The sequence below is a fragment of the Passer domesticus genome, chromosome 6, assembly GCF_036417665.1.
Source record: "Passer domesticus isolate bPasDom1 chromosome 6, bPasDom1.hap1, whole genome shotgun sequence".
Lineage (NCBI taxonomy): Eukaryota > Metazoa > Chordata > Aves > Passeriformes > Passeridae > Passer > Passer domesticus.
The window spans coordinates 43657515-43683533 of NC_087479.1; the positions used below are offsets into that span (position 1 = coordinate 43657515).

Genomic DNA, 26019 nt, shown 5'->3' on the forward strand with positions numbered 1-26019 from the left:
TCCAGAAAAGTTGGTAAGAGTTCCCTTCAGGCAGCCTTAGTAGAACAGATGTACTATTACATTTCCAAAATATTTCTGTTGGTGGAAATTCAAACATTGAATTTACCTTGTGTATTAACTTGGCTGGTGAGGGGGCAATTAGCTGGGCAATTGGGCTGGCTGGCAAGGCCATAAGAACAAAAAATAATTTTTAGCTTATCGTGTACAGAAGGGAGCTCAGGGAAGAGAAGATGAATTCACAGCTGCCCCCTGCTCCTACCAGGGGTAAGTCAGCAGCCCTGTGCTAATAAGAAGCTTGAGCTGGGGATTTCCAATGTGAATTTCCAAATGTGGTTGTACGTCTCTAATCTTTGTGAGAGTCTGCCTGTTTGGATCTTTATTTAGGATCCTTTTTAGGATCTTTATTTAGGATCCTCTTTAGGATCTTTTGAAATCCTCATTAGGATTTTAGATGCTTGAGCTTTTCCCCTCTCAAGCCATGGTTTGATTTTCACAATTGCAGTTCTGCTGTGCAACATCAAAAAATATTGCTTGAATGTACATCTTGATTGTGCAAATGTTTTTACACCCCCCTTGGTTTTTACTGCAGGCCCTAATCTTACTTGCCCAGAAATGTGCACATTCTCTGATAGCCAGGGAACCTGGAAAAGAAGATCCAGATCACCTTACCTGCCAGTCCTTACTAGCTACTTGTGCTTCTGGTTGATAGCTTAATAGGCTTCACTGGGGATCCTAGCAAAGCTAGAGAGACACAGTGATGGGAAATGTTCAGATAACAGAAATCCCAGCTAGAGACCCTTTGTAGAGGTCAGGTATTGCCCACCATTCATTTGTCTGGGCTGCCTAACTAATGGACCTATAATTCCTGCTCTGCTGCAGACCTGCTTTGTGCTTTGCCAGCCTTATCAGCCCCTGGGAAGAGTCTCCACAGGGAAGCCAGAACATTTGCCTGTGCTTTTTCAGAGCAGTGGCTCTTCACTGCTGCAGCAACAAGTGTCTGCACTGTTGCACAGGGCTCTGGCAGTGAGGCTTGGGGATTCCCACAGCTGATCAACATTTTTTGCTTCCCTAACCATGACTTACCCAACTTCTCAGCCTTGCTTCTATTGTTAGCCCTCTTTTCTTTTGGACTCTCAAGACACTCCAAATGAGACACTTTCATCCACCCTGAGGATTTTACTGTTTCCCCTTTGCCAGAAACATTCTTTCATGCGTAAAGTTAAAAAAAAAAAAAGAAAAAAAAGAAGGAAAAACACAAAAAGATACTGCCTCAAGAAGTGGTAATAAAAATAAATCACCATACTATGGCCAACAAGCTCTTTATTGAAATTCCTTTCTCTCAGGGCTTTTCCCTGAGCAACATAACCCATGAGTATTCAGGAAATATTCATCTAAAACTACAAAAAACCACCAGTGGGTAGAAACCAGGAAAATTGTTTGCATTTGGCACCACACTTCTTATTTTAATCTCATGAAAAGTCCCAGGACTGAGATTAGTTTTTCTTCTCCTTGAAATTCATGAGGGTCAAAAAAAGAATTTGAATGAAAAAAGTGTTAAAATTAAAAAAGCACTGTATAAAATGTTCTGTTTGCAAAAAAAATTACTTCCAATTTAATTTAATTTTCCCCATTTCTAAAATTATCTGCAATTTTAATATAATTTCTCGATACATGGCTAGCATGTACTGCTGCTTCTGATATATTACAATATGACATAATACAGTAGCTAATTAAGCTACTGAAGTAATAAGAATTTTTCTTATTTTAATGCAATTTAATGAAATGTATAATGTTAATAATTAGCAGTAGCAGTTACTTAGAGCTAGTTAAAACTTAATGCTATATTCCCCAGAGCACTTTATCCTATTCTTTCAATCTGTAGTGCACTGTAATAGATTGACACATTGTACAGCCTAAATAATTTGAGTGCCAGGGTGAGTTTTTGCCAGTAATGTTTTGTAAGAAATAGCTGAATATTACTGGTACCTTGTGCTTAGCTCATATCTTCCATCCCTGTACCAGCAGACACTTTACTAGGGCAATTAAATATCCATTCACTGCTTCTGTTTTTCAGATAGACAACCAGAGGCTCAGACACAAGGCAAGCATCTTCCACCCTAAAAACCACCCTGACAAAAGCATAAGGATTGCTGCTGTGCCAGAGGATGGCAAAGGTCTCTTCCTCTCCCTGTCCTTGAAAGGACAGGTAGACCTAGAGAAATGAGATGAGATGCACAGAGATGTTTGCTTCTTCCTCACTTCTCTCATTCACCCTCAGCTGTGCTGCTATTCCTAGACACAGGACCTAAATCTGAGCCACAGGCATTTACATGGCTTGATATTTTTATAGCAACAAAAATGAGTTTCCCTTTAGCCAAAAGTGGCTGGAATCCCAGGTCTGGAATTGTGCTGATGGAGTAATGTCTGGAAGGAAAAAAAAAGGAAATCTCAAACATGGAAACACTAAATGCTATGGCAACAAGAGAAGAAACAAAAGGGGCTTAAAGACACAGGCTCAGCATTAATTTAAGCAGTGAGAATTAGAGAGAGGGAAATATCAGCATTTTATAATGCTGTGTTTTATCTCGAGTGAGAAGGTAGGATCCTATACCCAACAGAAGTGTATATCTGCTAGAGGGAGACAGGCAGCATCCTGCTGCAGGCTGCTGGCTTTCCTGAGAATCCCTTCTGGCCACTCAGCTGACATTACATGTGAGTTCTTCTCACATTACCCTTTTTTCCTGAGCCCTCTTTCCAGTCATGTGCTGTAAATACAAAGGAGGGAGCATACCTCTGTAATTTGTTAATCCAGTGCTAGGAGTTGGCTGTGCTGCTGCTGCCAAACCATCTGCTCTTGAGTCACGGAGAGATTCCTCCCTTCCCTGAAGAGCAGAGATTTTTCTCCAGTGACATCTGACTCTTGCTCTGTGCTAATTGACAACTCTGTTGAAAATGATGTATCTGTTCAGGATGTGCTGGGGTTTGTTCCATTTTTGCTGGCCCTAGTGACGACACTTCACAGGTCTCCCTTCAACCCCTAAATCCCTGGCAAACAGCTATTTTCCATACAGAAACCTCCTGAGTTCTATCTGAGTAGCCCAAAGAAGGTTTCTCTTATTTCTTTTATTTCCTTTGTGGATATGAATCTCTAACCACCATGCCACAGTAGTTTCCAGTAAACATCTGGAGAGGAGAGACAAGAAAAAAGTAGTCTGAAATTGCTCAGTGAAAGGCAGGGGCTTTTGAAGTCGGGACACAGGCCTTAGCTCAGCAGATCTGAATTTATAGTGTTTGCACTTCTGCCACAAAACTCCCTTGAGATCCTTGACAAGACATCCCCTTTCATTATGCCTTCAAGCTCTGAAGTGTCTACGTTAGAGAGACCATAACTCATCTGGGTAAGGATTCTCTCCCTGTGCATGCACAGCATCTGCCATAACGAGGCTTCATCTGGTGAAGCTGCTTCCATAGAATCACCAGGTGAACTTGTTGTGTAAAGTATTGCCAGGCTGTTCCCCTGCAGCACATTGCACTGCAAAGCTCAGCACCTGGATTTCCAGGCTCCTGTAGCTGCCATCTCCTAATGATGTATGTACAAGAAGTTGGAAGTCATCTTTGTGGAAAAGACATATTTCCTTATAAAAAATGGATCAGGTTTAACTGTTTTTTAATTTTAAAAAATGACATCACAAGATTGCTTCTCAGCCTTCAATGGCAATAACACCTGAATCTTAGGCAAGTGACTACATATCTGTTTCTTATTCATCTGCTCTGAGCATCTTTTTCCCAGACTGGAATTTTCTCCTCCTGTAAGGTGATATTGCATTTCCTCACTGCCCTTGCCCTTACCTTACTGTAAGATTGTCCCAGGCTGAGAGGATTCTAAAGGAGGAGACATATGGCCTGGACATCTGCTGCTCTGAGAACGGGACAGGCTACTCCCACACACCAAGGCTGCCGTGAGCCGCAGTGTGTGTGGTGTGAGCTGTGCCTGCGTGTGTGTGTACAAGAGGTTTGTGCAGCTCGCTGCTCAGAGCACTGCCTGCCCTGCAGCAAAGCAGAGACAGCCCAGCAAACCTGCCCTCTTCAGTGATGCTGGTTCCCAGGCCGCTCGGGGTTTGGAGAAAACGTGCCAGGCTGCCAAGAGGGGATGAAGAGTAGCAGCAGCAGTAGAGGGAGAAGGTGATACTTCATAGGGTTAATTCCTCCCTCAGAAGATCAGACTGAGGAAGCAACTCTTACCTTCAGCATGTTTCCCAGGGCAGGCTAAACATGTGGAACAAGAACAGGACAGTGGATATTTCTCTCCCACAATCTACCATTTGATCTTAGACTAGTTCCTTCATTACTTGTTGTAAAAGTTCCCCTTTGCTATAATGATAGGATAAGAATGCCCTTCTTTGTCAGGTCTTTTGGAGGAAAAACATCATATTGAAATTACAAATTATTACTTTTATCAGCATCACAGCTATCTTCCTCTTGAATAAAGCCTCTCATTTGTACAAAAGACATCATTGTTGACTATCTCTCCCTGGTGTCACACTGAAATATACCTGCTTTCATTGTACAGAAAGAGAGACTTGTGTTCCTTCATTCAAGGACCCAGTAAACTTTTCAATGTGTGTCCTAGCAAGGCATCATGAGGAGAGGGTAAAAGAGTAAACAAGAATAACGACAACTTTCTTCTTTGGCTTCTGTTTCAGTGGATTTCTCTTCCCTCAGCTTCAGCAATTTCCAAGTTAAAAAAAAAGAAAAAAAAAAAGAAAAAAAAATCAATTTATGTTTTCCATTATTACATCCAAATTTCCTCGGAACTGGGGCCAGGTACCTTCCAGACAAAGGGATCTTTTTGGACCAAAGTTCTCAAGTGTGTAACACACATCCTATGCAATGTTGTGTTTCAGCTGAGCACATTTCACACAGCTTTGCTCAGAACCAGGGCTCTTGTGTCACAGCAGCTTGCAGAGGACATCCCAGGGCAGTATTTTCCCCCTCACCCTCTGCCTGCTTTGTGCACACGTGAACAGCTTCTGTCTGTCATAAACCCTGGTTCAGTGCTGCTCGAGAAGCATTGAGGATCCCTCTGGCACTGTTCCCTGAGGCAGCCCTGGTACATTTGGCATGGAAATGGAACCCAAGATTTTTGAATAACAGTGGGATCAGAGGTATTACTGTTCAGATGAACATCTTTTGAAGGCTGAAAGACTTATGGTGTTCACTACATCAGCTGTGTGCCTCTTGCATATGGAAAGCAGCCTACAGACCCAGAGCAGGAGAAATCAGAAAACTCTTAGAATTATAGGATCATTTAGGTTGTAAAAGATCAAGTCCAACATAAACCTACTGCTGACAACTCCACCACTAAGCCATGTCCTGAAGCACCTTGTCTACACACCTTTTAAATACCTCCATGGTGACTTAACCACAGCTTTTCCCAGCTTTTGGAGATGATACAAAGGGAGGAACCCATGTCTTTGCTTTGCATTCTTCTATCTATAAAGAAAACCTTTGCCTTTTACAGATATTTTGCCTTTTACAAAGTGTTTGCCTTTTACAGATATTCTCAGAGAACTTTTCAGCAGATACCTTGCACATGAAAAATTCAGATTTTGTCTCCACTCTTTTTCCTGATAAACCCTATAAACAGCTTCAGAACTAATAGGATTATGACATCTATGATAAAAGTATGGCAAAAATAACTTAGAGAAAAAGTAAATTATGCCTTGACTGTTTAAAATTCTGGCTTTTGTTAGTACATGTTTAATGCAACACTACTGTAGACAACTGGAGGAAAAAAACATCAGTTTGCTGAAGACTCATCTCAGTCTGCTCTATACAGCCAATAACATAGATATCCTTGCATTTCCACAAGGAAAAGCAGTTCTGATAAGTCCTGACCTTTCTGATGCTTGAAAGGTTGAAAACAAGAAGAACATGGAGGTATTTCAGGAGGGACAAAATGTCCCATTTTTCAGGCCTTTTCTTATTTGTCTCTGAAAGGAACAAGGACATCACAGACTCACCCTGCACTTACTTTTGCCATTGTTCCTTTCTGCTTCTCCTTATATCCCAGAAAATGTCAGAAAGGTGCCTCAGTCAAGGCAGAAGTTTCTGGCTGGAGAGTCACCAAGTCACAGGCAGCCCAGCTGTCTATCTCACCCTCAGCCTTGAGAAGCCGACCTTGCAGTTCATTCTGGGCTTGAAATGTCTCAGAATGTTTAAAATAATGGAATGCAAACAAAACAGCAATTGCTCAGACAGCAGGGTTTCCTGGGAGCACTGAAAGCCCTGAACAAAGGCACATCACCCAAACAAGCATTTCTACAAAGTGCTTTGCTTATCTTGTACAGAGGACACAAAGGGAGAGAGCTTTGTAAAATGTTGCCTTATGGTGTTTAACCAAGGGTAGGAAGTGGTCAGACATCTGCCTTACAGCCTGCACAGTATTGTGGAGAATCAAATCAGGGAATACAAGAAAGAGAGGATGCCTTCTGCTCTAACAGGCAGAATCCAGCAGATTTTATCCACAGTTCTGTTAAAGAGTGGCACAGAACACCCAAACACTTCATCTGGGTTTCTTAAGACAAGCTTTTCATCTGTTTGAATTTGGTTTTTCAGGATTCCTCACTTGGCATCCAAAGATTTGACCCCCAGAAGGATGGTTACTGACAGCAGTAATGGAAGCCAGTGGGAATCTGGTGCTCTTAAGAAGAAACAATAGAATTTAAAAGCAAACAAAAAAAAAATGGTCTAAGCATCTAATTTTGGACCATGTTGACAAATACACTTGTGAACCTAATCTGTCAGCCCATCTGTCTCAGCCCCTCAAGTAAAAAATGAGCTATAATCATCATCTCCTTGCTCAGAGCTGTGAGAAAGCATTCATTATTGCTATGAGGTGTGACAGTAGGATACTTACTTGAGTGTGTCAAGAATAAAGATATTCACAGTCAGCAATGCCAAATCTTCATTTGCCATAAAGTGTTTAATTACTTTTGTGTCTTCTTTCAGTCAAAATCTAATCAGGAGATGTGTGGGGTTATCTCACAGAGATGCTACTATCAAGCACACTTGTTAATGTATAATTGCTGTGATGTGTGCAATGCAAATTCATATACATTTATGGCTGTGAGAGGATGTGGAAGGAAACACAGTGCATGGGCAAGTGGTCAGAGAATGGAAAACAACACCTGGTACATGCAGGGAAATTCAAACAACCCATACTTTAATGAAGAATAATCAGGATTTTGCCTGGATAGACAAGAAATAAATGGATTTCAGGGAGAGGGATCAGACCTGCCTGCATTCTCTGGAAGGCTTCAAGGGGAAACCAGGCTTGAGGCCTGTGGTAATCTGCCCAGCTGAATCCTCCTGTAGATTAAATCTGAGGGGAAAGGCAAATGGACAGGACTACCCCTGCCAGGTAGGCATGGGGAAAGGCTGAAATGAACTGCTGGGGAAAGGCAGAGAGAAAGGTCTCTAGGAGGGAGTCCCTCCCTAATGAAGCTTAAATTACTTTTCCTTCCATAGCTTCAGCTTTGCCTTTCATAAATTTTGAGACAATATTATCTATTTGGATATAATGAAAAAATGCTTTAATTTGTAACTGATTTTATTGTGGATTGAATTAAGAGTGTTTTCAGGGCAACAAGGCACCTTTCAGCCAAGGCTGTGCCAGTTTATAAAGTGGGATGCTAGGACACTTCATTGGGCTCCCTTGCTCCCAGCAGATTCTCCATACTGTGCTCCCAGAGGATCCATACAAACCAGGTCACAGAGAGAGAAAATAGCTCTTGTAACACCAAGTTACACAGCTGGGGAAAACTGACAAGCTTCTGGGCTCGTTTATGCCTGTGTGCTTGAAAGCTTGTCTGTTTTTTCCAGCTGTATCACTTGGCCTGATCAATACTTTTCCTCCACCTGTGAACTCTGCTATATCATTAGCCGTGAAATTTTGATCGTGTCTTTTCCTTCCATTACACAGGGATAAGAGGCTGAGTTAGGAAAGAAAAAGCAAAGGATACAGAAAAAAACCCCAACAGCTAAATTCTTATGCCAGAAATAACCACACTTCTGGAGACATCTGAAAACTTTTTAAACCTCAGATTTGATAGGCCAATTTAAACCAGATTGTGATCTTAATATTGCAGTACATCTCCATTCAAAAAAGCATTTCAGGACCCATTCAATACAAACATTATCCATATGAAGATAAGCATCTCTCGGAGAGGTTTCTTGACTGTGTAAGCTTCACCACAGGATGGGTTTGCCTGTTTTTGGTGCAGCTGCCCAAACCAGTCAGCAGAGGAGTAGGAGCCTCTCTTTCTGGCATTTCTGCCTGGAAGGTGTTTGAGATAATGGTGAATCTCTGTGACAGAGAAAGTAAACCCTGTGAATGCAAAACCTTGTGAAATACAATGATTTACTTAAATAAAACCAAACATAAAAAAGTAGTGAACAAAGTAGAAAAAAAAAGTATCTTAGTTTTCTTTTACAGGTATTTGAATTGAGCAATAAAGAAAATTTACTTTGTTCTTCAGTCATGGTGGTTTTTTCTCTCTCTCACTTTTTTTCCTTGTTGAAGAACAGCTTGCTTTGACTACCTATTCCCACACATTAGGAGAAGACCTTCTGCTGTGAAAACATTTCTTTGATCCTCTCACCTGCTAAGATTTCCTACCCTTTGGGAATTCCTCAGTTTTATACAGCACACCACCAACATCTGGTCCTCTTGTTTTGATGTTAAGCATGTTTCCCTTCTCTCTTGCAGAGAAATTGGAGAAGCTCATGAGCACTTGTTAGCCAGCCCTTCCTCCCAAAGCATTTCCCTTAGGCAGGCTATCAGTAAGTCTGAATAAGTGGCACCTCTTTTTTTTTTTTTTTTTTTTTTTTTTTTTTTTTTTTTTTTTTTTTTTTTTTTTTTTTTTTCCTGGCAGGCACTTGTATGGATGCTTACAGCCCCACTTTCCATGGCAGAGCAGTTCTGGACACCAGGTTTCATGCTTGGGACTGAGGCACCTGCTCCAAAGCAGGGCTTCTGGTTCCAGTAAAAGCAGTCTTAGAGTGTGGTATGGCATTCACCGTCACACTGGCTCATCATCAATCTAGTTCTGCACTTCAGAAATTAAAAGTTATTTTACACAACAGATAAATGGGTGAATTAAAGGCAATTTGCAATGCTAAAGAATGTCTCCAATAGTGAGAATCTTCTTTTTGGTGCCCAGTGACAGAACTGGAGGGAATGACATAAACCTGTATCACGAGAGGTTTAAGTTGGATATTAGGAAAAGGTTTTTCACTCAGTGGGTGTTTGGGCACTGGGAGATGTTCCCCAGGGAAGTGTCACAGCACCCAGCCTGGCAGAGTTCAAGAAGCTTTGGGACAACAGTCTTGGGCATACAGTGTGTTTTTCTGGTCTAAGGCCAGGAGCTGGACTTCGGTGATCCTTGTGATGCCTTTCAGCTCAGGATATACTATGATTCTATGATTCCACGATTCTATGATGCTATGAATAGTGTGTGCCCAAGACTGCACCCAATAACTGTCTGGCAATTAATACTGAGAACATGTGTAAATTAATGAAGAACCAAAAGAGAGTGTAGCAATGGTAAATATCTTTCCTGGGAAAGCCACTATCTAGATATTAGTCTTCTATAAATACATCCCTTATTCTGTGGAGTTGCAAAGAATAAAAGAAACAGTGACACTTTCCTGTAAAGGCTGAAATTAGATGTTCATTGCCCATGATCTCTAGGGAGATCATATTTATTTTATTGAACATTTTACCAATACTGGGAAAATACTCTCTTTTCCTGAATATTTTCCCTTTGTCTCATTGCCAAAGCCTTACAGAATGATGAATTATTCTTTACTGACAGTAGTGCTATTATTTCTCATTTGTAACATAAGCAGTATTTTTGGTGCAAGAATTTCAGACACTTGATAGTGATGTTGCAATGGGACCTAATGCCTCCATATTTGAGCCTATGGGGAAGAAAGGCATGAAGACATATTAAAAAAAATTCTGTGGTAAAAGCAGGTGATGTTCACAATGATTGCTCATACCAGTTGGGCCACATGGGAGATCCACATCATAAAAAATGGGACTGCACAGGTGAAAACAGAAGTTCAGCAGGAGGCATCTGAGGCTGCAGCAGATGAGGACAGTGCCAGCTGTGCTGGTGCTGGGAGGACCTCTGGGCTCAGAATAGTAAGGGCCTTGCTAGACAAAAACCCAGTGAATTTGCAGGAGAGTAAAGCAGTGGGTAGAGGATGGCTGCAGACTTCCCTGCAGCCTCTTCTGTGGTGCCTTATTGAAGGACAGAAATAAATTTAAACCAACATGTTTCAGAAACAAAGTTTATGGGTCAAAACTGTCTGAGAGACAGGAAGAAAGAACAGGCAAATGAGCTGGATCCTGCTCTGGGCAGGCCAAAGAGGTGGTGGCTGCAGTGGCAGCTGCATTCCAGTACACCAGCAAGTATGGACAGAGCAGAGCAGGATCAAGAGAGGGATGCAATGCTTTGATCGTCAGTGGAATGACCCCTGTGGGATACTCACCTCATCCCAATCACTGCATTTCAAATGGATAGTGTGGAACTAAAGGATGGAGAGGGAAAGGGAAGAAGCAGGGTAAAGAATACTAAACTTGTCTATTGGTGGCAATTAAAAAGCCGGTGAGTGTTGTCTTAACAAAAGATACCAACCTGATGAGGAAAGAAAATGTTAACGGGGCATGGTTTAATTATTTTTCTTGGGTTTTGGGAACCAAAGGGTAATTTAGTGAAAAAGAATGTAGGAAGTTCAAACCTGACTAGATAATTTTTTCTTGATGCAAAGTAACTTAGATAATCTATCAATTCCATCACACATTTCTGGGACCAAAACCTTAACAAGTTTTAAAGAGGAATTAAACATATATATAGAGAGAGCAAGAGGTAAGAAGCATAATTACTAAACAAAAAACACTTCAGGAGCTGAGTTGGCCTTTATTAGTAGAGAACAAGATAGATCTGTGAGCTAGAAAGGTTATCCCAATGAGTTTACTGGTTTTATCTGCTGAAGTAATAAGGAATTATCTGGTCATTTCTGGGGGCAGAATGCTATACAATGAGGATACTTAATCTTGTCTGGCCTGGCTGCATTTATGTGACAATATTCCAGCAGATCTATGAGCCCTAGGTCTGAAAAAAAGGGAAGGATTGAGGAGTGAGGCTTTTGGCAAAGCAGTTTGTGGTCCAATAATGAAATAGCAGGGGATACTTCAGGTTAGTCCTGAAAGTGCACTGCAGGAGCCATCCAGTAATAGAAGTCATCCATTATCTCTCAGGCACAAATATTTTGAAAGGAAAATTTCTGCACAAGCTTGGAAAAGATGGCTGGCTCATCATTCTGATGAGATTTCCATAGAGAAGTTACAGTATTTGCAAGGTTGCCAACTTTTAAGCAATCTTCTCTCAGCCAATTTTTTTCTTTCCCTCCCCACACTACCAAATATTATTAGCTCATATTATGAATGTATTGCCTGCCAAATTTCATATCTAGTTAATCACACTGAGCACTGTGACCTTATAAAAGAATCTTAAACTGATTAAAATCTTTACTCTGTGCCTACACACAGGGTAAAAAAAAAGTCTCACCAACTTATTTTTGAGTACTGTTTATTAAGGCATTTTGATTTATGTTTTCTTCTTCTTTTTGCAGCTGATAGGTCATACTTCAAAGAGAAAAGCTGTAAAATAAAGCAGTGGGTCCACCTTAGTTATGACCACAGGGAGGAAGAGGATAATACCAAATATGCTCCAGATAGCTGGGAATATGCAGATCTCCTTCACACGCATCTTATTGTTCTATTTGTTTGCTTACAGCAAGGTCCACGTGGCTTATTTTGCTTGATAAAATCATAAAACATGTAAAGCAGCTTTACTGTGCTAGAAGAGCAGAGCAGGGCTGGCACCAAAGGCCAGATCCTGCTACCCTTCTGGCACATGCACTTTGCAGAAGCAGACAATATTGTGCTTCATGATGAGTGGCAACCCAAACCAGCACAACCTGCCTGGCTTTGGATCACGTTTTCCTTTGACTAAAAATACATGAAAAGAAATCTAAACCAAATGTCAATGGCCAAGAGATTCTTCACACAGAAAACAGTGACTGAATATAAACAATGGTATTATGGACAGAACCAAATATATAAGAATAGCCCCCCCACAAAAGTCAATAATCTTGCAGCAGAAACCAAAGCACTTAAAACTACTAGAAGCAGATTTTTCTGTACAGACTTTTTCTATTCCTGAATGTTTTTCTGTGTTATAGTGCAATAGGAGTTTGTGAAAGTGTCATGTAGGAAGTTTAATCCTGTGCTGCCATCAGACATGCACTCTTGTGGCTTCAAGATGGAGAAATAATAACAAAGATGGAGAAAGGTGGATTTTCAAGCAGGACAGAGTGCAGTGGAATAGACTATTCCTTTATTTTACTGCTCAAACTTGTAAAATCAAAGCCCTGCTGGAGAAAACAAGAATTGCTGTTATTTTTTTCCTAGTCCTTTTTATTGCTCCCGTTCTAGGAAGAAATGTTCAAAGTAGTAAAAATCAATACCCTCTCTGTCAACTTGCACACCACTGAATGCTAAAAGCCAAGGGGAGCAATAATGCTGTGGAAAAATCTTTTACTTTTGTTTCAACTGAGTTTTTTTAATCTTTAAAGTGACCCAGCAGTGTTGATTTCTAATCCTGGAGTCTTCTACATAAATACTTGCAAAAAACTCTCATACACTTATTAACAATGTATGCTGAAGGATTTAGAAATTAGAATTCCTGTCACTCTTCCAGTGTCTCTGAAGCAGAGTTCTGGTGCTAGTCTGGTGGTAATCCCAGAGAGAAATCATCTCTGATGGAATCTATTTCTTTTGACTTCTTGTACAAAGCAGGCAGCACACTGCAAAATGAGGGCTGAGGGCAGCAGCTGCAGTGCTGATAGTGATGCTCCTCATCTCTGCAGGTGAGGAAAGCCCAGCCTCCCCAGGACTTGGGCAGAAAACTTTCCATGCCACCCTTGGCATTGTCACTTCTCCCAGTTTCAGTTATGGCTATCCACTGGTAGTTTTAGGCTTCAAAAACTTAAAAGAGTAATTTAGACCCACTGAACTCAAAGAGACTACTGATGTAACCAAAGTGAGGCACATGCTTAAGTCTAAAGACAAGATCAGAGCTTACAATACCATTGTGATCAGCAATGTGTAGTATCTCCATGGATATTTTAAACAGACATCTTATGAGCTACACAAGATCTATTAACTTGAATAAACACTTTAGTTCACACTTTTTGTATACAGGACATTTTTACTTCAGTAACAGCTTATAAGTTGTCTAAACCTCTCCAGTTTATGTAGCTATGTAAGCAGCAGAATTATGTCAAGATGCATTTTTCTGTGGTACTCAATACACAGAGGAGGATTTTGTGGTACAACCATATCCTATACTTGCTGAGGCTGCATTTCTGAAAAGTGCCACAGTTGGTGATTTCACAGATGCAAATCAATTTTTCCCCTAAGAATTAAGGAAGGGCAGTGGATGGGATTTGTGCTTCAGAATTATGAACAGGTTAAATACTGAGGGACAGTATTTAACAACGCATGATCCGATTCATATCCCAGTATCACTGCCTAAAAATAATAAAAGGAAAGTTGCTAGGAAAATATTTGAAAGTTTTTAAGTGAAGCAGCAGTTGTGGTCTGACACACCAGAGTTCAAAGACGAAAAGGATGACATGGAGGATAACTGTGTGGGAGCAGGACCATCAGGATTGTCAACTTGGCACATCAGTGCTTGGTAGGGACAGAAAAAGTGGATAAAATTATATTTTTCAGCAACTTGCTTCTCAGTACTTGGTTTTGCAGTAGCTAAAGATGGCAATGACTTTTTTTTTTTAAATGAAAATTGATGACATGACTGCACATTGGTCTGGGATTTTCAGCAGTATATCTTTTTATAACATGAGATCAAATTTTGCAATCCCCTGGTGACCTTGTCCAACTGTTCTCAGAACAGACTGCTGGTCTGAGAGATCTCAGCCACTTCATCTATTAGTCAAAGTAATCTTGTTCTTTCTTTCTAAATCATTGTATATATTTCTTTTTATCATCTCTGTCATCTTATTTCAGTCTCTCCCTTTTTGTCAAGGTCGGTCAAGTCAACCAAGAGAGAAGTACAAAAAACCTGAGAACTGATTAGTGTGAGATGGTGTAAAATGATGAACAGCAGAACTCTCAAAAGTTGCATCAGGAAAATAAATGGTGTGTTATTGTACATTTCATGATTATTTACTTGTATGACATGTAAAACAACTGCATAAAGGGTGAATGGTTTTGTTACTCCTTGTTATTAGAATTTCAGTGTTATTCCCAGATAGAATAGGTTTTCACAGAACCTTCTTAAGGACATTTTGGCAAATTTGACCTACAGGAACAGAGAAAGTGAGCCTTAATTTCAGTTTTTACGAGGATCAATGGAGGGAGAAAAGGAGATGACAAAAAAGCAGTACTTCAGACAAAGCTCTTAATTTGTTAGACAGCACTGCTCAAGTCCTACATCACTCCATTATCTCCATTTCCTAGCCACAGAACAGTCACAGCTCGTGAAGAATACTTCCAGAACTGCTCTTCTTCTACATTTACAGTTCGAAAAATCAGATATTGAGCACCTATGAAAACCTGACCTTCCACCAGTTATCTCCCACATATATTTTTCTGACCTTTGATTCATGCACGCATTCATCTGACTGGACTTCATGCTGCAGTTTGCCTTCTTGGTGGAACATGGTTAGGTTTCTGTCCCAAAACCTTACTCCTTTCTTGGCTTCTATCCTGATTCACATGTTCCCAAGACAAAAAAAAAAAAAAAACCAACATAATTACAACTTAAATAAAATCAAAACAATTCCTAATCTTCTGTGTCTCATGTTTTGGTGATCAGTTTGAATTTGCTATACAGACTAAAAGTTTTATTCATTAACCTAGAAAGCCTTATTTGTTAACCTTCAAACCAAAAATGTGAATACAAGAATGATTGAATCTACAAGCTGTTAATTTCCACACAGGATAATAAATAATTATCCTCTTAGACAGTAATATCAGTGTCTGACTGATTGTTAAGTAGGATTGCCTACTGGCTAGTTTTAATTTCAAGCCAAATCTTCCACCTGTTTCTTTTCTTACACGTTGCTATGGTGAAGATTATCATAGACTGCATACAAAAGTGAAACACAGAAGGATCACTGAAAAAAACATTCAGACAAAGACATGCAATAAGAACTGAAAAAAGGCATATTGTTTGATAGGTGCCATTAAGCAGTCACATTTTTCTGGCCACATTTTTCTCCTGACCTGTCCAGATATTTGGAATTGTAAACTTTAAACTGTTTCAATTTTCCTGACAAAATATTTCTAACAAATATATTATCAAATACAAATGCTTTCTAAGAAAGCATTATAATTTTCTTTACATGTGCCATTAGGTCAAGGGCTGTATTGTGTGCTGGCACTGCAACTCTTGCCTCTTTTGGCCACTTCTATTCACACCCAGTTAGCTCTCCTGGACTGTAATGCTTCAGTCACAGGATTAACACCCCATAGAGAGATGGGAATATTTTGCAGAGCTCAGGCCAGAAAAAGCCAAACAAAGGGCCCTTATCTGTAGGTGCCTGTGTGGGTAGGCTGTCACAATTCCAATGTCATTCATGAACACTGGATATTTGCATTGCACATGCTCAGCAGAACTTGAAGCCCAAAGGGCAAAGTATACTCTTGATAATCCTAGGAATTTATAAAATGTTCTTCAGATATTTCAGTAAGGTCTGGAATTTCATTTATAAGCTTCATTTTAAAGGCAAACACTTTATAATCTCTCCTCTAAAAGGACCCTCACTATTGGACAACAATGCTTTGAAGGGAGAAGGAAAATATTACTGCTAATCTTTCATTAACCTCTCTTGCTGTTACTCCTGAAGTGCCAGATCTGAGTTTCATCTGAACTTCATTTCCCCCTGAGATACAAATCCTTTCCACCCTCTCAATGGATCCATTTTCTTTTATGATATCTTTCCAGTGGTTTCTTCATATATTGTTTGAGTGGGATGGGTATTATTGGGCAGTCAGTAAAGTTCAAGACCTAATTCCAACAATCTTGGGAGCATGTTTGAGTCCAGATGATTCAAACTCTTTCTCTGGCAGAAGACTCTTCTAGTTAAGTGGGAATATTGCCCATAAAAAAAATAAATGGGCTCCAAATGTTCTTGTAAGAAGGAGGTCCTGTGAAGGCATCTATTCTGTAGTAGCAGAAGTGTGTGACATTGAAAATCACTGATTTCCTCCTAGCAGAACCTCTGGAGCTTTGGACGATGATCAAGAACATTTGGGACAGAATTGTTTGAGCAGAAGTCACAAAAGCAGAAATTTTTCTGGCAACGTTCCAGTAATAGAAACAAGAGATTTCCATAGGTTGGGGGGAAATAAAAAGTTCACTAAAATTTTTAAGACTGAAAAGCAATAATTTTTATTTCAAGTCCAAACTGAATTTATTCAGAACTATATATCCAACCTTAATTATTCTTCACTGAGTCCTCTCAGCAGGACAGCCCAGAGCTACAAGTACCGAATGGAATGAAGTTTGTGTCCCACTCTGTTGGAACCTGCCACTGTTTTTCAGGATATGTGCCTCAGCTCATATCCCTGCATGTCACTTTTCCCCAGTATAAAATAATGGCATTCTTTCTGTTTTTGCAGGTTGGACCACACACTATTTTTCAGATTTTGTGGCAAATTATTAGAAACGTGAGCTGGAGATATTAGTTGCACATAAATTATTCACTCAGTGGTCAATAATTAATTATTGAAGGTCTTGATTTACTCTAGGTTGAAATGGATTGCTAGGTACTTGGAAGTTATTATTAATTCACAATAACTCTATCAGTTTTTGCAGCACTCTCTTCTACAATTCAGCCTCAGTGGAATGTACTTTCCAAACCTTTACATTCATTGGTAAGGCAGATACAGCATTGAAGCCAAACGCTACAGTGAGATTCCTCAGCAGCACAGACACATGGTTAAGAGCTTTTAGCTTTCGTTCATGGGGGATTACATACAACCTGAAATATTTGGCTGGTGCACTGTGCCTGGTTTGGTCCCTGTCTCTTAATAGGAATGCAAGAAGGGCATTCAGGAGAATTGTGTAAGTTGCCCATAGTCATTCCTGGGACTAAAGCTACATCCCAACAGACATGTAAATTGGCCATGTGCAAACTTCTGGGCTTATGACTGAATTATCTTCTTTGGCTGCTGAGCCATTCTCTAAGGAGGCAGTGGATCCACCAATTGAACAGATTTTGCAAGGTGCCAAGCTAAGCTAAGCACTATAGGGTAATGCTGAGTGTGGCTATATCTTCTGGTGGCACAATTACATTCCCTCAGAGACAAAAAAGGAAAAAAAAGATGCCATAAATCTACCAGTTAACCCTTTAGTTCACACCTCCTTAGCACAGAAGGACCACTTTTCTACCCTAAAACGAAAGGTGTCCCTGCAGAGCTGATTCCTGCAAATACACAACTTCACCTATTTATTTTCTAGCATGATGAATGTCCCACCACAGGAATTGACTCAAATGAATAGCTGTGGCCCTTGTGGGCATATTTTCCCCAGTGGTTCTTGCCTTTATGAAGTCATGTATTAAATCCTCTGTGTCTGGTGTTAAAACTCTGCTTCCCTGTGTCCAGCCTCATTCAGTGCTCTGTGATTTCCATTCACTTTACACACCAAACCCAGATTTTGGTTTGCATCCCCATGAGTAGTCCCCCTCAGAGACATCTAAGCCTCGGACATCTGTGAGTTAACTTGCAGTCCAAAAAGGTCTTACTAGCTTAAATTATTTAATTGCTTACTGGAAAGAATGGCTAGGAAATAAACTGATCATGATTCCACAGGCTTTAAAATAGCTTAGTGTTTCTTTGTGAAGATGTAAGAGCTTCCAGTTTTCACTGTTTTCATCTGCTCTTGGGGGCTTCATTTTTATCCTCTGTTTTTTCCCTCCTGCCACTGACCAGAAATGGCTTGTTAGAGGAGCCCAAAGCTGGAATCAGGAAGGAGTTTAGAGCATATACATGAATGATCAGAAAGGAGCAAGGGACCACCAAGGCAGAGTTTCAGGACCCTGGGGCAAGAGATGTCCACCAAGGGCTCCAGGAGAACATAGTAACTGAGGCATAATAAGGCCCAGTGGGACTTGAAGAGCTGTGGTGAGCTCCTCCTGAGCTGAAAAGCATCCAGGGCAGCAGCCAGGCTAGCTCAGCAAGGATTATGTGCCATAATGGCACATAATCTTGACACCCATCTCAGCTCTTCTGCTATTAATATTCTCAATGGTAGGTTTGTATCAGTGTTGAAGATCTGGGAAAAAATACTTTGGTAGAGTTTTATATGGAAGGTGCACAAATTCTGAAAATACTGTTCACAGTGCAAAGTCAAGAGGTTGGCAGACAGACAAGCCCAAACTGGAGAGATGTCTGGTTAAAGGAATTCACCCCATGAAAGACCACCTGAAGGTGTAGGGGATTTTGCACCACACTGAACTACTCGAGGCTTCCATTGGCAATGGCTCTCAAATTTTTGAGGTTGCTCAACATGCCTCAGTTTTACAAACTGTAGGTATTTGTTAAAGGTTTTTGGGTTACTTGATTTCCTACTCCAAAGCAAAAGCCAATTTTTCAATTTTTCCCCCCTCATAATATATGCAATATATTTCTTGCAATAGAAATCAAATTGAGAAAGTCTGATTTAGAGGTAAAAAATCATGTCCTTTGGAAAGTATTAAAAAATTATTCAAGAAAAATTTTAGCGAAAATTAAGTAGGCTGCCATGAAATATGGATTGAAGACCAGAAAAAAAGTCTAGCATGTGCTAATAGAAAAGGCAAAACCAAATATGACACAAAGATAAAATCCAAACTAAATGGTCTCCTTTGTTTGGATTAAACATTTCCTCAATATCAGCGTGTTCCGACAAAACATTTCAATTTTGCCAAAATTGCATTTCCTGGCAGAAATGGACAGTAAAAAGGTTTTGACTAGCACAAGCACACGTATGCCAAGTGATTCCTTTTGTGTGTTGTGGTTTTCATCCACTGTGGAGTGAACTTTTACTGAGCCTCATTCATTCATCTGCCCCACCATAAAAATGCGCGGCTATTTTAAGCACATCGTAAAGTGAACCATGTCACTTGGCCAGGCTGCCAATTGCGGGAGTGTGGGACAGGAATCCCTCTCTGCCCCCACCCCACACCCAGCCTTGCCACCCCCCGGGATGCATCAGCCCCACGAGCCCAACGGGAGCAAGGACAAAGTGCCTCCTTCTGGAGATGTCCGTAACTTCAGCTCAGCCTCAGCAGCCGGGATGGCTCATATAGAGAGATATATATCTGCATTTCTCTTTCTCCCCGCTTTAAAACAGCTTTCTTTACATAAGCAAAACTCCTATCTCTGTTGTGAGCACTGAGCCAATAAAGCCATCACAGAAAGGATCTGTTGCCAGAGTCCAGAAAGGGTTAAGGCAGCAGTTGGAGAGGTTTGGGGTGACGTGTGCTTCTGGACGCCTGAGAAGTCTCTTGAAGGTAGTTCCCCTCTGGTGAGGATGGGAGCGTGCTGAGGTCTGAAATCCGAGATCCCTCGCAGCCTGGAGCTGGTGAGGTCCCAGTAAAAGCTGTTTGCCTGCTTTCCCTTCCCGAGCAGTCACACCGCTGCACTGGCCTGGGCAGTATGGAGCGAGCACCCTGGACACTTGTAGGACTCACTCTTCTCCAGCTCCTGCTCATCTCCTGCTTGCCAAGAGGTACTGTAAGAGAGCGTGTGTGTTCCCGGCATGGTCGAATGAGCCCCCTTCCTTCAGTGTGGTCAGAGGGGTTTGATCTCATGCGCTGTCATGGGAAGCAGAGAGATCTGCAGGGACAGCAATAAGAGAACGAAGGGGCTCTGCTTTATGTACTTTTTTTCTTGTCAGCATGGAGTGTGTGTGTGTGTGTGTAGGTTTACCCAGGAATGATTTTCAGGCAAACTTAATAGCCTTAAAGAGAAACAACTGGCTGAATCTGTTTGCCAATGGCCATTAAGAAAAAGGTATGCAATCACTTTGCTTATTACTCCTTTTATTTTCTCAACACTCAGTGCTACGGAAATGATGATAAAAAGAGGCATTTAAGTCTCTGAATTGTAAAGCGTAATTTGTTTAGTTTGGCAAGACAGAGATTTTCCTCTCCAGCCCCAACACCAAGAATGAAGGCAAGGGAGAAAAAAGTGAAGGAAAAAAAGAAAACAAAACCCACACATTGTTTCCAATCTGGGATTTAGCTCTTCCAATATTATTCTCTCAAAGGGAAAGCCTTGTTAAAGCAGAACGATCTTTTTTATACTCAAGCCCCATCCCAGTTTCTGCTGAACCAGCAAGTATTATCTTGATAAGGTTGAGCAAAAAGCATTTACTGTTGAGTGCAAATTTGCTGTAGTTATGGCCACGAACCTGGGCTGTTTACACCTGGAGGTGTCCAGACCTGCTTGCAGCAGCCAGCTGTCAGCATCATGGGCTGCTTTCTTGGGAGCTGCAGCCCTAAGGACTGGGAGGTGAGGTGCCCTCAAGTCACCCACCCTTGAAGCTGCTGCATATTTCAGCACTGCTGACTCCTCTCACCAGGAGAGCTGTCAGGTCTGCAGGCACTCAGATCTCAAAGACTGTAAAGAACTGGTGTCAAGGATGGTGCTTCAGAGGCCCCCTCAGCAGGGGCTGCAGCAGACAGTCTGCCTATGCAGTGCCCTTCCCTGCCAAACCCTCAGGACACAGGGAACAGGTGATGACAGGGTCATCTGCCCAGCAGGCTGGCCACCAGCACCTGCAGCCATCCTGGGAGGCTGGCCTCCTGCCAAAGCTCCCCCTGGCTCACAAGCACGGAGAGCTTCTCCCCACCTCTGTGCCACATGCAGTGGCCTGTCCCTGCAGTGGCCCATCCCTCAGACATGTGCCACCTTGCACACTGGCCAGGCAAGGCGGCTCCATGTGCCATTGCAGGAGTGGCACAGAACTAGCCCTGCCCGTGGCAGAGCATCCCTGGGCACAGGCTGGGGCTGTCAGGCAGCTGGGTGGGCATCGGCCCCCACTGCTGCACGGGCAGCACATCTCTCTTGTGGCAAGAATCTGGTCTGCAGAGTAATCTAGCACTGATCCCCTCGGCAGCAGTGACAATGGGAGGCAGGAGGAAGGACAACAATGGCCTGTGGGACACAAGGGCTGTGGGGCTGTGAGCCTTGGAGGGAGGGTGCTGGCTCCCCCAATACCCACTCCTTGCACACCAGGAGCAGTGTGAGAAGAGCCTGTGGGACACATGGATGTCAGCTGTCCCCCTGCCCTTCCCTGCCCTGCCCTGTCCTGCTGCTGGTGGCGGAGCAGCTGCTGGCACTTGCTTGGCACACAGCTGGCAGCACGAGGGGGCCAGGAGCCCCCTCCAGCCACAGCAGGAGGGGCTGTCAGAGACAGGGGAGCGACTCAGAAGTGCAGTGGCCTTAACATGTCAGGGCAGGTTGGAAAATAGCGTTTTGTCTCCTCCCCACAGATGTATCCAATTTTTATCCATATTTATCACACCCAGTTGCACAGGGCCTGCCTCGAGAGCTGGGGGCAGGAGTCAGGGCGGTCTGGGAATTTACTTTTTGGAATAAACTTGGAGTGCAAGTGACTCATGTTTCCTTAAAAATATATGTGTGTTTTTGTGTGTTTCTGCCTATCTAAACCCTCCCCAACCTCTCTTCCCCTCCCCCCCAGCCTCTGTCTAGAGAAGTGAAGGCCAGATGCACTCAGACACATCCAGATGCATTCAATCTTAGCAAATGGGTTACTTCAGTTCACATGTTTAGGTTCCTAGCATGGACAAAGGCAAAGAGACTTGCTTTTTATTTTGGAAAAATGCTGGGGTTACTCACTTTTGACCCTGAGGTCTCTTCAAGTAGCTCCCAGGAGTCCCTGCAAGCCTGCCAGTGCCCAGGATTTTTCTCTCCACCAGCCCTGAAGCATCCCTGACCACTACAGGACAGTGCAGTTGTCAGCAGCAGGACCTCCCTTGGGCATGTGGATGCCCCTCTCCCTCCTGCAAGAAGAGGGACATGGTGAGGGGCAGACTGGAAGGAAGGCCACAGGGCAGGGAGGCAAGCCATCAGCAGGGACAGTGGCCTGGCAGACTGAGAGCATCTTCAGTCCTTGGCTAGGACTGGACAACACACTCCACAGGAGCTGTAGGGATTAAAATTTGATGCAGTCTGTGTGGACTGTTTCTATCTGGGCAACATTAACTGCACGTTAAATTGTCAACATGTTGCAGAGGCAAGAGGCAAGTCCTCAAGACAGGTCCAGCACCACTGCTCTATGTTTAGGACACGAGCACATTCTGATGTTATGTGGTCATGGATTCATTTCAATACCACAGCTGCTTCTTCTCTGCAGATTTCCAAACATTCTCTCCTATGCAGAAGTCTAACATCATCGATGCCGTCACTTACTCAAAAGTTCTACATTCATTACCTGTTCCTGTTCCTTGTCTTGCAGCACAGAGAAGACAGATTCTCTTCCTGATCATACTAGTATAATTTTTCTGCTCAAAATAAGATCCTTTTTCCCAGAGAAAATCAAAGCCTGAAGGGTGATGTAGCAACCTCTGAAGAGTCTTAACCTGGTTATTTCTTCCTGCCACAGCTTTTCTCAAATGAAGCCACAAGGCCACTGTGCCAATAATAAGAACACAAATTCCAGGTCATAAATACTCAGAAGAAACTAAAGGAGAAGGGTATTTTAAAAAGACAGTCAAATTAGTGTGCATTTATTAAGTTGGCAGATTCCACTTAGTATTGTAGATTTCCTCCTGTGTTCTTCCACTGGCTTTGATTCTTTTTTACAATAGAGATCCTTTCTTTTTGCCTCTCCCCACTTGCCACTGTGTGAAAGCACATACTACAGGCAGAAAAGGATGCTAACTGCCTCTGTAGAAGCAGCAGTCTAATTATTCAGCAAAGTAAGCATAAAGTAAGCACACTGAGTAAAACTAAAACAGGGATGTATTTCAGTTCCTCTTTTAATTAGCCCAGTTGCTGAAAAGAGTAATAGGTACATAATTTCTAGAGAGAAGCAAGTGGTTTTAGAGACAGCATTATCCCTTTCATCCTCTTAACACATCAAAAAGACAAACAGACATAATTTCCACAGTAGTTTAGCGGAGGCAAAAAGGTTAACAATAAAGACCTGCACTTTCCTTTATTATTAAGGGTTTGGGGTACCTCATTTTCCAAGAGCCCCAGTAAAAGTCTCTTGAAGGGAACATCCCTTTTCCAAGGTGTCTTTCTCTTGGCCTTACTGAAATCAAATGGAGAATTTTTCTATTCATCACAATGGAGCCACAGTTTCAGCCAGTGCTGCACTCAGAGCATTTCCTGTTGTCAATGTCCACACACCTGATGGCTGTGGGGTGAGACCCAGCTTGCATATCTGTGCAATGGCAGTAGAGCCAAGTAAGAAAGAGCAGAAAAATGATATGGACCTAAAGAAAGTGTAAGCTGCTACTAGCTTTCATCTCTGTTGAAGCTGTCTTTAATGAGAAGTTAAAGAATACTTTCAGAATTATTACATGGCCAAACATTCCCTACTAACAGCCTTAAAAAATTGCTCCTTCAAATTCAACTGCTTGTTTCTTCAAGACAGTAGCTGTTGTTGAGCAGTATGTTGAAAAATAAAGATGAAATCAAATACAAAGGGGCAGGTTCTCATCTGTGGAACACGACTGGTTAAATAATCACTTCAAAAAGTCATCCTCCATGGACTCAAATTCTAGAAGTGTATCTATCTGTTTGTAGCTGGTCTTACTTACACTGCACTGTTACTGCAAATGGCACTTTTCAAAGCAATTTGAAATAATATTTCTTTGAGCTTAAGTAGTGTTTACCAATGTACGGATGGATAAACTGAGGCATGGAAGGAAAACTTTTGCAGGATAACAGAATAGACTTGTAGCATAGGAAGTTTTCTCCAAGGACAGACATGGCAAATTGGTTTTTTGCTCAATCAGTTGTCTGATCCCTCAACATAGCAGCTACTGTCAGCACAAATACAGGGTTGGGAATGGGAATCAGGGAGAGGAGGGAGAAAAATGTCCCATTTCAGCAGCAGCACAGGCTTATATCAGCTCAAAGTGACTGTACTCTAAAAAAAAATCCTCATTCTTCCAAAGAAGTGGAAGACACAAAAGATAATTGGTATAATTGGGCTTGCTTCAATTCACCTTAGTTCTTAGCTACACGGTTTTCCCAGCCCTCAGATCTTCGGAGCAGAAATCCCTTTCCAACTAGCGAGGTATCTATGATATACAAATTCACTATGGCAAAAGATCAGTCAGCTGAAGCTGACATTTCACCATGATGAGTGGCCTGACCCACCCCTGAGGCAACAATGTGCTTGTGAATCTGTTCCTGAATCACCAAAGCTTTAAGTCTGAGCTCAGCCCTGGGCATGAGGGGAGGCAGCAGCATCACTGAGGTGAATTGTTGTTGGACTGACACTGCCAACGAAGAGAACATTGTCTGGGAGCATCGCCTACAACTGGTGTCCTCCAAAATCCATCACTGGCATTCACATTCTCTAAAAAAATCCCTTCGCCGAGATTTCTCTCCTGGGAAGCTGAGAAGCCTCAAAGAAAAGGAAAAAATTCTTATCTCGTTTGCTTCTCCTGTGTGGAATGAGTTTTGAGATTGTTTACCGACAGGTGATTGTTTGATTCGTCTCCAGTGTGAGTTGTTTTGAGTCTTTGGCCAGTCAGGGCCAAGCTGTATTGGGACTCTGGAAAGAGTCAAGAGTCTTCATTATTATCTTTTTAGCATTGAGTAAGTATCTTTTCTGTATTCTTTAGTATAGTATAGTATAGTATTCTTTAATATAATATAGTATTATAAAGTAATAAATTAGCCTTCTGAGAACATGGAGTCAGATGAATCATTCCTCCCTGTCACGAAGGTCCCTGCAAGTACAATAACTGACAGCTTCTAGGATGTGACATGCTGTAGGGATGAGGAGGTCTTGCTAGGTGCAGATGTAGGTAGCAAGCATGAATGTGCTGCCATCTAAACCCGAAAATGTTGATCTCCCACCTCACAGTCCTGCTCAGGCTGGACCCAAAGCATCAGGTGAAGTGTTGTGTTGGGCTGTGCCAGGCTCCTGAGCCAAGCAGGTCTTCCCTCCAGCACACACCCTGGACGTTTGCGTGCTTTCCCAACACAGGCATTTCTTGCATGGTTTCCATGGTCTTGAGCTGCTTCCATGTGAGTTGTTTATGCCTGGATTTAATGGGCTTTTCTTCCATCATTAAAATCTCATAAATTAATCCACTGTTTATTTGCCTGTCCAGAGTCTTGTTTGTTCTTTGCAGTTAAATATTTTGCATGGGTTGTCAAGCAGCTTCTTCCGGCTTGTCCCAAAATCAAAGACACAGTCACTGCCTGCAAGCCAGACTGCCTGCTTTGGAAGATTATCAAAGTAAAGCTCACAAAACACCCCACAATTATCTCTGCCACAGCTGGCCGAGGCCTTGCTTTCAGCATTTTACTCAGTCAATAAATCTTCTCCCACTTTTCTCTGCCTCATTCTCTTCTGTTTTGGGTAATAATGGCCAAGTGTGTGTGGGGGAGCTGCCAGTGGTTGCCCATCCCCAAAAAACACAAGGGGGAGCAGGGTCATGCCTCTGCCTCCCTGGAGCACAGGCTGAGCTTTGCCAGACAAACAAACATTGCTTACACACATAAGTGACTCTTTGCATATCCCTTTTAAACTTGTGAGGCACAGGTTTTATTTGCCTTTTTTTTTCAGTAGCCCAGAGATAAAACAAAAGGGATCCTGCTATTATTAAAGAGATGCATAACTCTTCAATCATATTTCTTTAAAGAATGGCTTCTAC

The 26019-nt window shown here is 42.0% G+C and overlaps 1 protein-coding gene and 1 long non-coding RNA gene across 5 annotated transcripts in view; one reads left to right on the forward strand and one right to left on the reverse strand.

Moving 5' to 3' along the window:
- Positions 1–26019, reverse strand: part of LOC135303336 (uncharacterized) — a 55852-nt gene that overhangs the window by 1559 nt on the left and 28274 nt on the right. Inside the window, exon 4 of one of the 2 annotated variants that reach the window (XR_010364803.1) lies at positions 22013–22176. The exons of the other annotated variant lie outside the window; for it this stretch is intronic. This is a non-coding gene — a long non-coding RNA (uncharacterized LOC135303336). The remainder of the gene's footprint in view (positions 1–22012; positions 22177–26019) is intronic. 2 annotated transcript variants of the gene reach the window in all.
- Positions 19392–26019, forward strand: part of PAMR1 (peptidase domain containing associated with muscle regeneration 1) — a 57180-nt gene continuing 50552 nt past the window's right edge. For 2 of the 3 annotated variants that reach the window (XM_064425027.1, XM_064425026.1), the window contains exon 1: positions 19395–19877. In XM_064425027.1, coding sequence (XP_064281097.1) covers positions 19805–19877 — 73 coding nt within the window. In that variant the 5' untranslated portion in view covers positions 19395–19804. Of the gene's footprint in view, positions 19878–26019 lie in introns of all 3 variants that reach the window. The other variant, XM_064425025.1, reaches the window with a different exon arrangement.